The sequence below is a fragment of the Panicum virgatum genome, chromosome 8K (assembly GCF_016808335.1).
Source record: "Panicum virgatum strain AP13 chromosome 8K, P.virgatum_v5, whole genome shotgun sequence".
Classification (NCBI taxonomy): domain Eukaryota; kingdom Viridiplantae; phylum Streptophyta; class Magnoliopsida; order Poales; family Poaceae; genus Panicum; species Panicum virgatum.
Genome location: NC_053143.1, coordinates 45,646,755 through 45,659,656, shown reverse-complemented (window position 1 = coordinate 45,659,656; position 12,902 = coordinate 45,646,755). Strand labels below are relative to the sequence as shown.

The window sequence follows — 12,902 nt, the reverse complement described above, 5'->3', positions numbered from 1 at the left end:
CGGCATGGAAATGCCCAGGTACTTGCTCATGACAAGTACTCGGAGCCCATCCGAAAAGGATGAGTGTAGGAACTCGCCGGCATGGGACTGCCTGGGTACTTGCTCATGACAAGTACTCAGAGCCCATTTGAAAGTATGAGTGTAAGAACTCGTCAGCATGGGACTGTCCGGGTACTTGCTCATGACAAGTACTCGAAGCCCATCCGAAAGGATGAGTGTAGGAACTCATCAGCATGGGACTGCCTGGGTATTTGCTCATGACGAGTACTAGGAGCCCATTCAAAAGGATGAGTGTAGGAACTCGTCAGCATGGGACTGCCCGGGTACTTTCTCATGACAAGTACTCAGAGCCCATCTAGAAGGGAGGTGAGGGACAAGTGACCTTGAAGAACAAAATTTAATTGCTTGCGTTGGGGATTAATCGTACAAATTGGTGGGGACTTCTTATGGGTAAAATCTTTGTAAGTGCTCGATGGTCCAGGAATTTGGTACCTCTTCTCCGTCCGGGTGTTGTAGCCAAAAAGATCCTGGTCTTGTCACCTTGGAGATGGTGAATGGTCCTTCCCATCTTGAGTTAAGCTTGTGGAGGCCTTCTTCGTTCTGGATTCGACGTAGGACCATATCGCCAATGTTGAAGGATCTTTCTTGTACATTTCGGTCGTGGTACCGGCGTACTCCCTATAGGTACCGGGCGGATTGGACTAGTGCATTTCATCTGGCTTCCTCGATTGAATCTAATTCCGTTCTTCTGACTTCGGCAGCTTCTCCTTCCTCGTACATTTCTACCCTGGCAAATTGCCACATTATGTCTGCTGGGAGGATTGCTTCTTAGCCATAAACTAGGAAGAACGGTGTCTACCCCGTTGACTTGCATGGCTGAATTCTGAGACCCCAGATAACATGGGGTGGTTCAGAGATCCACTTGCCTCCCTTCTTGCTATTAGCCTCGTAAAGTCTCTTCTTCAAGCCTTCTAAGATCATGCCATTTGCTTGTTCCACTTGTCCATTGGCTCTTGGTTGAGCTATGGAGACATACTTGACATCGATGGCGCTTCGCTTGCAGAAGTCCCAGAAGGTGTCTGATGTGAAGATGCATCCCAAATCTGTAATGATGGTGTTTGGGAAGCCAAACCGGTATAGCATGTCATAGATGAATTCGACAACTCTGTCTGCACTTTGAGTGGTGACAGGCTTGTACTCGATCCACTTTGTGAATTTGTCTAATGCTACCAGCACATAAGTGAATCTTCCCGGGGCCTTGGCGAGGGGGCCAATCATGTCTAGCCCCCAACATGCAAAGGGCCATGAGGGTGGTATGGTAATCAGATTATGGGTTGGTACACTTGTTTGCTTTTTGAAGAATTGGCACTTTTTGCATTGCTTCACGAGGAGTTCAGCATCTTTTAGAGCTGTGGGCTAGTAAAATCCTACTCTGAAAGCTTTGCCTACTAGGGTTCTTGACGCCGCATGGTTCCAGCATACTCCAGAGTGGATTTCCTCCAGCAGTTCTTTACCATCTTCTCGGGGAATGCACTTCATGAGTACTCCCGAGTGGGAACCTCTTTTGTAGAGGTTGTCTCCAACTAGGACATAGCCTTTACTTCTTCTGGCGATTGTTACCGCCTTTGTCTCGTTTGTTTGGAGTTTTTCATTGGTGATGTAGTCGATAATTTCAACTCTCCAATCTTTGTCAAGCATCATGACCTCCCGACTTAGGTCTGTTGGGATGTGGCTGGTGGTAACGGTTTCTGCTTTCTTGATTGATGAGTGGTGTAACTCTTGGACGAATACACCGAAAGGGACTTGGGCTCGCGTTGATCCAAGTTTGGAAAGTACATCTACCCCTATGTTATTATCACGTATGACATGATGGATTTCCAATCTGTCAAATTTATTCTCTAGTTTGCGAACTTCTACAATGTAGTCATCCATCCTTTCGTTGTTGTGATCCCATTCCTTGTTGACTTGCTAGACTACCAGTTTTGAGTCCCCAAAGACGAGTAGTCTTTTGATTCTGAGGGAGATTTCCAGGCGGAGCCTGTGCAATAACGCCTCATATTTGGCTTCGTTGTTGGAAACTTTGAAGAGGATCTATAGGACGTACTTGAGCTATTCTCCCTTAGGGGAGATGAAGAGAATGCCTGCTCCTCCTCCGTCTAGTTTTAGGGAGCCATCAAAGTACATTGTCTAGTGTTCTGACTTGTTTGCTGGAGTTGGATTTGGTTTTCCCTCCATTCTGCCATGAATTCGACTAGAGCCTATGACTTGATGGAGGTTCTTGGCTTGAAGTCGTGGTGGAGCGCTCCGAGTTCCGTTGCCCATTTGGCGATTCTGCCAGTGGCCTCCGAGTTGTGGAGTATATCCGCCAATGGGAATTCGGTGACTACCGACACTTAATTTGCTAAAAAGTAGTGCTGGAGCTTTCTTGAAGTCATTAGGATAGCATACAGTAATTTCTGAACTGTGGGGTAACGGACATTGCAGTTGGAGAGTACTTCACTGACATAGTACACTGGCATCTGCACTGGATACACATGTCCTTCTTGGGGACGTTCCACAACGATGGCGGTGCTGACCACGTGGGTTGTAGTAGCGATGTAGAGCAGTAAGTTCTCACCTTCTGTTGGAGCTGTAAGTATTGGTGGTGATTCCAAGTGGTGCTTGAGGTCTTCGAGGGCAGCATTGGCTTCTTCTATCCACTTGAACTTTTCTTGTCCTTTGAGTAGTTTAAAGAATGGTAGGCCTCGCTCGCCCTGTCTTGAGATAAATCTATTTAGTGCTGCCATGCAGCCAGTGAGTTTCTAGATATCCTTGATGCCGGCTAGTGGTCCTATTTGAGTGATGGTTGTTACCTTTTCAAGGTTAGCCTCAATGCCTCGGTTAATGATGATGAAACCGAGTAATTTTCCTGATGGTATGCCGAAAACACAGTTTGTGGGTTGAGCTTCCATCTGAATTTTCTCAACCTGTCGAATGTTTCCTCCAAATCTTTGATGAAGTCATCAGAATTTCTGGTCTTAATAACCACATCATCCACGTAGGCTTCGACATTGTGGTGTAGCTGATTGGTGAAACACAGTTGTATTGCCCTCTAGTAGGTTGCCCCTACATTCTTTAGACTGAATGACATGGTATTGTAGCAGTAGACCCCATTGGGTGTGATGAAAGCAGTCTTAATTTGATCCTCTTCCTTGAGGGAGATCTAGTGATATCCCGAATAGCAATCGAGGAATGAGAGTAATGTGCACCCGGCAGTCAAGTCGATGACTTGATCTATCCTTGGGAGCCCGAAAGGGTCTTTTGGACAATGCTTGTTGAGATCTGTGTAGTCGACACACATTCTCCATTCGTTGCTATTTTTCTTTTTGACCAAGACGGGGTTGGCTAACCACTCTGGGTGGTAGACTTCTTTGATAAACCCTACCGTGAATAGTTTCACGAGTTCTTTTTTGATTGCTTCTCTTTTGTCTTGCGTTGCTTTTTGGGAGTAGCTTTGGGGTCAACTTTCAGGGCGTGCTCGATCAGTTCCCTGGGTACATCTGGCATATCCGCTGGCTTCCATGCGAATATGTCACGGTTTGCCCGTAGGAAACTGATGAGTGCGCTTTCCTATTTGTCATCCAACCCTACTCCGATCAGGGCTGTCTTGGATGGATCGCCTTCCTGAAGCTGTATGCTCTTTGTGTTAACCTCGGGGGTAGGTTTTATCTATCCTAATTTTTTAGTCGGAATTTCGATCCCAGATTTCGATAGCTGTTGTGTGGTTGCGAGTACTTCTCCTGTAGTATCTGGTACTCGAGTATTCGAGGCGCATTGGATAGCTCCTTGATCGCAGTCGAATGACTTTTTTATGTTGCCACGGAGGGAGAGTACCCCTTTTGGTTCTGGCATCTTGAGGAGGAGGTATATGTAGTGAGGTATTGCCATAAATCTTGCCATGGCAGGTCTTCCCAATATGGCGTGATAGGAAGCATTGAAGTTTGCCACTTCAAACTTTATGTACTCTGTGCAGTAGTTCTCGCGGGTTCCAAAGGTAATTTGCAAGGAGATGGTGCCGAGTGGCATTGCCGCGTTCCCTGGAACAATCCCATAGAAAGGAGATTTGGTTGGGTTTATCTTGCTGAAATCAAGTCCCATTTGGTGCAGAGTACTTGCGAATAAGATGTTGAGGCTGCTGCCGCCGTCGATGAGTACTTTCGTAAGTCTCACACCCACGACTATGGGATCGAGGACTAGAGGGAGTTTCCCTGGTTCTGAGAAGCTGGTCCATTGATCTTCTCTAGAGAAGGAGGTCGGGACCTCACTTAACTTTAAGTATTTCGGGGTAGCTAGTTCCACAGCTAGGATTTCTCTAAGCATTAGCTTCTGAACTCGCCTTGAGAGGCATCCTTCCCCTCCGAAGATGACATTCACTGTTCTGTTTGTGTCTTGGTAGCCCGTGGTCTTCTCAGCATCTTCCTTGTCTTCATCTTCCTCATTATCCTTCTTTTTTCCTTTGTCTTCTGGGAGGAAGTTGCTGATAGCTTTTTGGAGGTTGCGACACTCTTTGGCTGAGTGCTTGCTGTCTGGATGAAATGGGCACCTCTTCAAAAGGAGCTTTTTGAATTGTTCTTGTGTGGATAATTTCTTTCCATGCCAAGGGCGATCAAGTGCCGTGACTTGATCGTCTGGCCTTCGCTTTTTGCCTTGTTTTGGCTGGTCTCTCGGACCTTTGCCGCGATTGTCATTAGACCGTTTGCTGCCATTGTTGTCATCTATATGCTTTGGGAAGCGGTCATTCTCTTGTTCTTCGTTGTCGGCCTAGTTGGTCATCATGTCGCGGAGTTTCGCGATGGTCCTGGGTCATTGACGGCCAAAGTCTCTAAAGATGTATCGGTCGATGAGGCCTGGATGATAGCAGTCGATGATGTCTACTTCGGTGATGTTGGCGATGGAGGTGTGCTTTTCGAAGAATCGCTTTGCGTAGTCTCACAGAGATTCGTTCCTAGCCTATTTACACTGAGACAGGTCATGATGAGTGCCTACGCGAGTCATGACTCCTTGGAAGTTGTCGACGAAGAGTCGGCGGAGGGTTGCCCAGGAGTCGATGACGCCTTCCGGAAGGGAATCCTGCCAAAGGAGTGGTGCAGACTCCAGTGCTAGTGGAAAGTATACGACTTTTGTAGTATCATTACCACCTGCCACATCGATTGCTTGGGAATAGATCTGAAGCCATTGATGTGCAGGTGTCTTGCCGTCGTACTTGTTGAAACCGACTGCGTTGAAGCCTTCGGGGTAGACGTAAAGGCTGAACTCTCGCCTGAAAGCTGGGAAATGATCGGCGTCGCTTGGAGCTCTGTATCATTCTTGCAAGGCGCGCGCTTCTTGCCGGGCATTGATAATTTGCCTAGCGTCGTACCCTACAGCTGCAAGGTTGCGAAGGTCAATGGAAGGGGCGTCTTGTAGGTGTTAGTAATTACCTCATGGTTGTGGAGGTTGTTGTTGAGGTCAGTTGCCTCTCCTGCCGCCGGTTGCCGAGTGAGCTGGCTCGACTGTAGATTGGTTCTGATTTCCCTGGACGATCTGCTGATCCTGGTTGTTCTGGGCGTTTCCTTCCTGTCTCCTAGGCCTCGCACCTGCGGTACGGCTGGAGCCCGCATGGCCTTGACTTCTCGAAAGAGAAGGCATCCTGTCTTTTTCGTTGAGCTGTAGGGCAACATGTTGGAGCAAGTTTATGCTCTGAACTATAGCTGGATCCTTGATATGGTCCGGGAGTCTTGCAGTGTGCATGATATTGGCCACTGGGGTATGGAACCTTGTTCGGCGGCTCTTTCAAACTCTGTCTGAAGACTGCGCTGTGTTCGCTGTTGCTGGCGTTGCCTCGCATCTTCTCTCCATTGTTCGCGCTCGCAATTCTTTGCTCTTCTCGCGTCGCGCTGGGTGTCATCCTCGTTACTAGCATTAGCAGTAAGATCATCTGCTAAGACGTGTTCTGGTAACTCGTTATCCTTGTGACCGCTGCCTACATCCACCACGTAGATCCAGCTATCTGTGGCCCTGTTTGTTTCTGCTTTTCTGCATCTTGCTTTTCTGAGAATCAGGACTCTGAGATAAGCCAGCTGCCTGGAGAATTGACTGTTTGGATAAGCTGGGTGTTTGGCAATCCTGATTATTTTGACCCGATTCTCTGAGTTGAGTGGTAAAATGTCTGAAATACCCTTGAGGCTGATGATATCTCGTTTTTTTCTGAATACGAGCAGAATTCAATAATTCTTATATTTTTTTAGTATCTTGACTACATAATTATATCAAATAGACTAATATCACAAATAGACTACTAGTACATAAATGGTGAATACAATTAGATTAAACAGCACACTAGTACTAAGAGGAGAGCCATCGGAGAATAAGCTACCAGTACAAGCGCAGCACACACACGCAAACAAAATTCTCCAAGGTCCTAGCAACTAGCAGCAGCATCGACACGGACATGGCATGGAGCATCGACCCGCCATGGCCAGCCTCCCCATGCCTGCCGCCAAGTCAGTAGCAGCCGCGGTGGGACGGACGGGTGATGCTGCCCCCACGCCGCCGCGGCCCGGAGCCGCGCCCTCCCTGCGCCCGAGCGGCTGCTGCGGGTACCCGCCGGCGCCGGCGCCTGGGCCTCCGCCTTCGCCGCGGCCGTAAGGCTGCTGGGGACCTGCCCTACCGCCGCGGCCGTGGGGCTGCTGGCGCCCTCCCGCGCCGCCACCGCTGCCGCCGACGCGGCCACCGCGCTCGCCGCCTCGCCATCCCGTGCCGCCGCAGCCGACACCGACGCAGACGAAGGGGGCGCTGGGGGAAGAAGGGGTATCGGGGGTAAGGGGAGGAAAATCCCCTCGATTCTCCTCGATTCTGGGGTGCACGGCTCGTGCGACGCGTTGGTGAGAATCGTGCTTCACGTTGTCTCTGCGATTCCCACGGAAGCGGCGTTCCAGACAATCCAATTTAAATCGAGAAGTTTGGGTGGGATTCTTGCTTTTCTCCACCGAGAATCTGCTTATAGGATTCATCAGAGTAATCTGTGACTAGTTCTGTGAGTCCTGGTCCTTCCTCGTTAATAGGGGAAAGTTGATGATACGGGAGGTTTGGGATATATGACACAAGTCATGCATCGTGACCGAGCAGTTCTGGGGGCTCCATGCCCTTCCAATACATGAAGCGACCTTCAGGCGTAGAAGCGATTGTGAAATCTAGGTGTTGGCCAATGATGGATATTGGCTCGTCCTCCTGGAGTTCATCAAGAATGGGTGCCTTCCAAAAGTTGGTGGCATCTATGCTGAGCAGATCATCTAAAGCTTTTTATGGATCAAAAAAGTTTCAGGTTGGATATTTTCCTGATCGTTTGAGGATTGTTCCTCGAGTAGATAGAAAAATTGGATTTTGTTAAGATTATCAGCAAGTTTTGTGGCGCTATCAGGAATGCCAAGTTGATCAATCTTTGGTTCTGTAGTGTCGGCAAGGTGCCTATGAAAACCTCGCTGGCCGTCAGCTACGCAAATCCATGATCCGAAGATGAAAGTTGTACCTTCCTCGGGCATGGCGGTGGAGAAGTTGAAAGTCGCCATCGGGTTCGTCGAGGGATCGTTGGAGATCGGCCCCACGGTGGGCGCCAGCTGTCGGTGTTTTACCGTCACGTCTACCTAGGGTTACCCTTAGGTAGATGAATGATCTTGGGAAGTCGCCAAGATTAAGAACACGATGGTGCAAGCAACACAAGGGTTTAGACAGGTTCGGGCCGCGAGTTGCGTAACACCCTACGTCCTGTTGGATGGTTTGTATTGCCTTGGGTGTAGATGGGTGCGTAGACGCTAGGTTCCCCCATGGAGGGGTCCTTGCCCACCCTTATATAGGCTGGGGGAGTGAGGTTACATGAGACCCTAGATCGGTATGAGCCTAATAGTCTGCACCGAGTACTACTCGGGTAGTTTATTTCTATACCGACTAGTTATAGATCGATACGACTAGTTATATGACGCATGGGTATAGGACATGCCCCATCCCGTATCTGGTACTGAACCGTGCCACGTCAGGTATCCAGTGGCCTCGGGTCTGACAAAAATGTTGGAATATTTTTTTTGAACTTAAAACAATTGATCCAACGGCGCCTGGCATCTTCCTCCTCTCGCCCGAGAGCGGCGGCGGCTGCGGCGGACGAGCGAGCGACGACAGCGGTAGGTGTTGGCGCCTACCAACGTCACCACCGGGAAAGCAGCGATGACTCCCGCGGACGCCAATTAGGGGTGGCAGTATTTCATGATCCACGAATAAATCCGCAAGCGCACGGAATACCGCTGTAGCATTTTACCCGAGAGTATACTGGGGTGTCATTTATATTTCCGCAGGGAAGGCGGTGAGTGAAGGGATATATACTAGTTGATGAACTTTATCTAGATTGGATATTCCCATGCATAAACAGGGGTAAGATATATAACATGGTAGGAGGTACTGTGACACACACACAAACTATCCTCTGGATAAATAAATAAAAGAAAAGATAAAATATGCTCTAGGCCGGGAGCAAGGCAGAAGTTAGAGCTCGAGTCAATTGTGCTAAGCTAGCTATATCTATACTATTTAATGGTTAGATCGTCAGAGATTAAACTACACAACAGGGAAACCGCTATCGAAGCAACAGGAGGAGCCCGTACACTTCGGCGGCTTTATGCACCTCCTACCCCCTATACAGAGCTGTCACCACCTGCCGGCTACCTGTACAAACCGTGGGTACAGTTGACATCCAGGAACTCTTAGCTAATCTAGACACCATGTCTACACTAGTAAGGGATACTCTAGTGTCCCGTGCGGAGCCCCCACCCTCCGAATGGACAGACATCGCACTAGAGCAAACATACGAATATTGGAGAAGTTGATAGAGTTCTAAGGCCGATATGTTAACCATCGCAAGCATAGAGCAATCATGCAATGCAAGCATTGAACAATAACGCAACCATATCAAGAAGCATATATCCGATAACTCAGAACATACTTCGAACAGATATCGGTAATCATAGTCTAATTCTATTACAAACAACCAAATATTACAAAAGAGAGCTAGAGATGAACCCATACCAGAACTCTCGAGCAACTCCGACGACTCGACGACTCCTAGACTTCTCCTAAACTCCACTAAGCCTAAAGACTAAGCAAGATGAGCAAGAGAGGAGAGGTAATGTGGTGTGTGTGTGTCCTATTCTCTACCCCCCTTGTATTTATAGCAGGGAGCCACGGGGTGATACCCTTACAACCGACCTAAGGGACCTATGAGGAGGCGCCACGTAGCTTGGATGAGGCGGTGGGGCTAACGGGCCTGGTCGGCCGACCTGGTAGGTCGGTTGGCCTACCGGGGGCTCAAACCGCCCCCAGCTTCATCCAGCAGGCTGTCTTGGGCTGCCTTGTCCTAATCCCGTTGGTCTTGGCCTGTCTTGAGTGGTCTGAACTGGGTTCTTTGGCTACACTTGGTCCATTTGAGCCTGAATCGTCGCTCTGATATTTTCTGTGATTTTATGTCAGGCCAATGTATGCTTGCAACCTGCATATTAGCTCAAAAACGCAACTTGCATTTTCTAGAAGGTAAAGTGTGGTTTAGGGACTTTATTGGGTAAAGATGCGTGTAAGAAATGCAAACTCTCATGATTTTCTGATCAAGTTGACGCCTGAAAATAATCGTTAGTGAGCGTCAACAAGATTCCCCAAGCTATCCTTTGCTCGTCCCGAGCAAAGTAGGACAAATCAGGTTGTTGATCAGAAAATCACTTTGACTCGTACCTTACCTGTCATGTCATAGTCTGAAGCAAAGATATTCATATATAAGCTTAAATAAGTTGGCTATCATACCTTTGCGCAATTACCTTACTCCTTCATGGGGCTTCTTAGCTGTCTCCTTGTCTTGGACTGTTGAGAGTTAGAATGGTGCATAGAGTAGTACTTACTTGCTCATAGATCCGCAATCCATCTGGAGATACTGTTTGAAAGACTTTTGAAAAACATGGCAAAGTTCCCAGGATGACTCTCTCGAGGCACTCAACTTGTATTTTCCTCACCATGGCAGTATCTGCCATCAGTCTTTCCTACTACTACAAAGCCTTTGTGGAGCTCAGGGTAGGATAAGAACAGGGTATACTTGCATTCCATATATTGTAAAGTCAAAGAGAGGATCCATGGAGAAACAAGTCATGCAATCTCGATTAAAAGGTGCAAGTGTATGAGTGGATGGATGGATGGATGGATGTGGCTTACCCCTTAAGGCATTGGTTCTCTCTCTCTCTCTCTCTCTCGAATCATCCCTGTCTCTCTCTCGACTGCCACTGCGCCATGGAGCACGAGGAGGCCGAGCTAGACGACATGGATGAGGACGAGGACGAGGATGAGCTGGCCGGCTTGCGCACCGACTGTGACGTCGCGAGCTACCCCGACGTCCTGCGGCCGTGTGCCCCACCGTGCCGCCGTCGGGACCCATGGCCGCCGTGCACGCGCCCCACCGCCGCCGCGCCATGGAGCACGAGGAGGCTGAGTTGGACGATGTGGACGAGGACGAGCTGCCTCGAGGCCCCGCGGCCGTGTGCCCCGGCGCGCCGCGCGCCGGGCCATCGTCGGGACCCGCGGCCGCCGTGCACGTGCCCCACCGCCGCCGCGCCATGGAGCACGAGGAGGCTGAGCGCCATGGAGCATGAGGAGGCCGAGCTGGACGACATGGACGAGGATGAGGATGAGGATGCGCTGGTCGGCCTGCGCGCCGACTGCGATGCCGCGAGCTGCCCCGAAGCCCCGCGGCCGTGTACACCGCCGCGCCGCACGCCGTGCCGTCGTCAGGACCCATTGCCGCTGTGCGCGCCCCGCCACCGCCGCGCACGCGCCCCACCGCCGCCGCGCCATGGAGCACGAGGAGGCTGAGCTGGACGATGTGGATGAGGATGAGGACAAAGATGAGCTGGTCAGCCTGCGCGCCGATTGTGATGCCGCGAGCTGCCTCGACGCCCCGCGGCCGTGTGCCCTACCGCGCCGTCGTCGGGACCTGCGACTACCGCGCACACGGCCCATCGCCGTGCCGCCTTCGCAGCTCTGCATAGCCGCGCCGCCGCCGCAGCTTCGTCGCAAAGGAGGAGATGGGGAAAGGAGATGGCATGGGAGAGGAGATGGGAAAAGGACCGAAGTGATAGAAGAGAGAGAGAGAGAGAGAGAGAGGCCTATTCGGCGCTGCTGCCTTTGCAAAGATAGAGATAAGGAAGAGTTAGAGAGACTGGGGGAGGGGGAGGGGGCGTCCGCGCCACTACCTTTCAATTTTTGTAGGGGCGGCGCCTGAAAATGGCGCTCCACGTGCAACAACTTCACTCCTTTTATAGGAACGGGTTATATTTTGACCCGCCCCTAAAAAATATTAAGATGTTGCTACGAATCGTTTTTGTAGTAGTGTGTGTTTACACGAGCTGGTATCTGTTCATGGTTGCAAAATTATTTACAAAGTTGAGCGCTGCTAGACCCGTCGCTGTAAACGGCTTGCAAAGGCAGGCGCCATTTCTGCGCCTACCTGTGTAGACATCGATTTACAGAGGCGCCGACCATTACTGCACCCTCCATCATTCTATTTACATGGACGAGCACAGTAATATAATGACCTGCCTCTGTAAATATTTTTATAGAGACGGGCTAAATTACTAGGCCCGCCTGCTAATTACATAGGGGTGTCTTGTTTTTGCCCGCCTCTGGGCTCTTTCTCCAAGTGCTTTGATAAATCGATTTTCTAGTAACGTGCATTCACATACGTATTCCAGAAGTTGACTGTAGGCAATCGCAAACAAATCGGTCTTTATATTATCCATATGCATGGTCCTTTTGCTGAGTCATATATAGTAGTGAGTCGACTAAGTGACTAACGTTGGCAGCACTAATTAACTTGGTCACCGTTTTGTTGTACGTAGTCTCTTGCACGAAACAATACAGGCAATGAATCCGTTACCAGGAGGGGGAGAACTACTGGTACATGGGCAGCTGTCACATGCTTTGCAAGTTGAACAATTAAGACTTGCTGATCAATGTCACATCAATAAGCGCGTCCGCCGCCTAGTCAACTTTTGATGCTATTTGTTGATATCATACCCTTACCTGCTCCTTTTATGCAACAAGCAGCAGCCTGCATCTAGAGAAAGAGAAATTAAAGGTCCCTTTTCGTTGAAAGTTATTTTATTTCCAGTTGGATTTGATTTACTGAAAGTTTGTTAACTGCACAACAAGTCCAGGTGACACACTGGGATTTTGGGGGAGATCTTTTCTCGGACGCAATCCTTTTTACCAAATACCCACCAAGACTTGTACTCTTGGCTAACTAACGACTCCCTACGTCCACAAATATAGTACATTCTAGAGTTTTAGGACAGATTACACTACAAAAAATAACCCTATACATGACGGTTTGCTTTTGTCACAGTCAAGCAAAAATGTGTCACCATTAACTCATGATGACGATGCAGTAAAACGTCATGTATCCCGCGTCATACATTTGTTGGCCGAAAAAAGACCGTCATCGATTGATTTTTTGGATCGTCATGGATAACCTGGTCGGCAACAATAGGAAAAGGCAATGGTGACGAAATAAACCGTCATGTTTTTTTGTTGCCATGTCAGCTATTGCCATGTCATTTGGTGATGTGTATTTGACATGGCAGCTATCTTGCCATGTCATCAGTCCTGTCTGTGGGCCATTTTTCACCAAGTAGGCCCATTGTGGTCCATAATATATCAGCAAATAATAAATTTCAGATTGCACCAAATTCAAATTTGAATGGACACCAAATTCAAATTTAAATTCACAGCACATTCAAATTTAAATTCACAGAATTTTCAGGCTATCACATATCAGCATAGATCATCACAGATTCATATAAATA

The 12,902-nt window shown here is 49.0% G+C and overlaps 1 protein-coding gene across 1 annotated transcript; it reads right to left on the bottom strand.

Moving 5' to 3' along the window:
* Positions 1-855: 855 nt before the first annotated feature.
* LOC120645812 (uncharacterized protein K02A2.6-like) lies at positions 856-1,278 on the bottom strand. Its single transcript, XM_039922548.1, has one exon. It carries the CDS (start codon positions 1,276-1,278, stop codon positions 856-858), a length of 423 nt encoding a protein of 140 aa, XP_039778482.1.
* Between the last annotated feature and the right edge of the window lie 11,624 nt (positions 1,279-12,902).

What these genes read in the sequence shown, in the direction of transcription:
- LOC120645812 (XM_039922548.1), bottom strand. Translation starts at nt 1,278, where the DNA reads ATGATTGGCCCCCTCGCCAAGGCCCCGGGAAGATTCACTTATGTGCTG.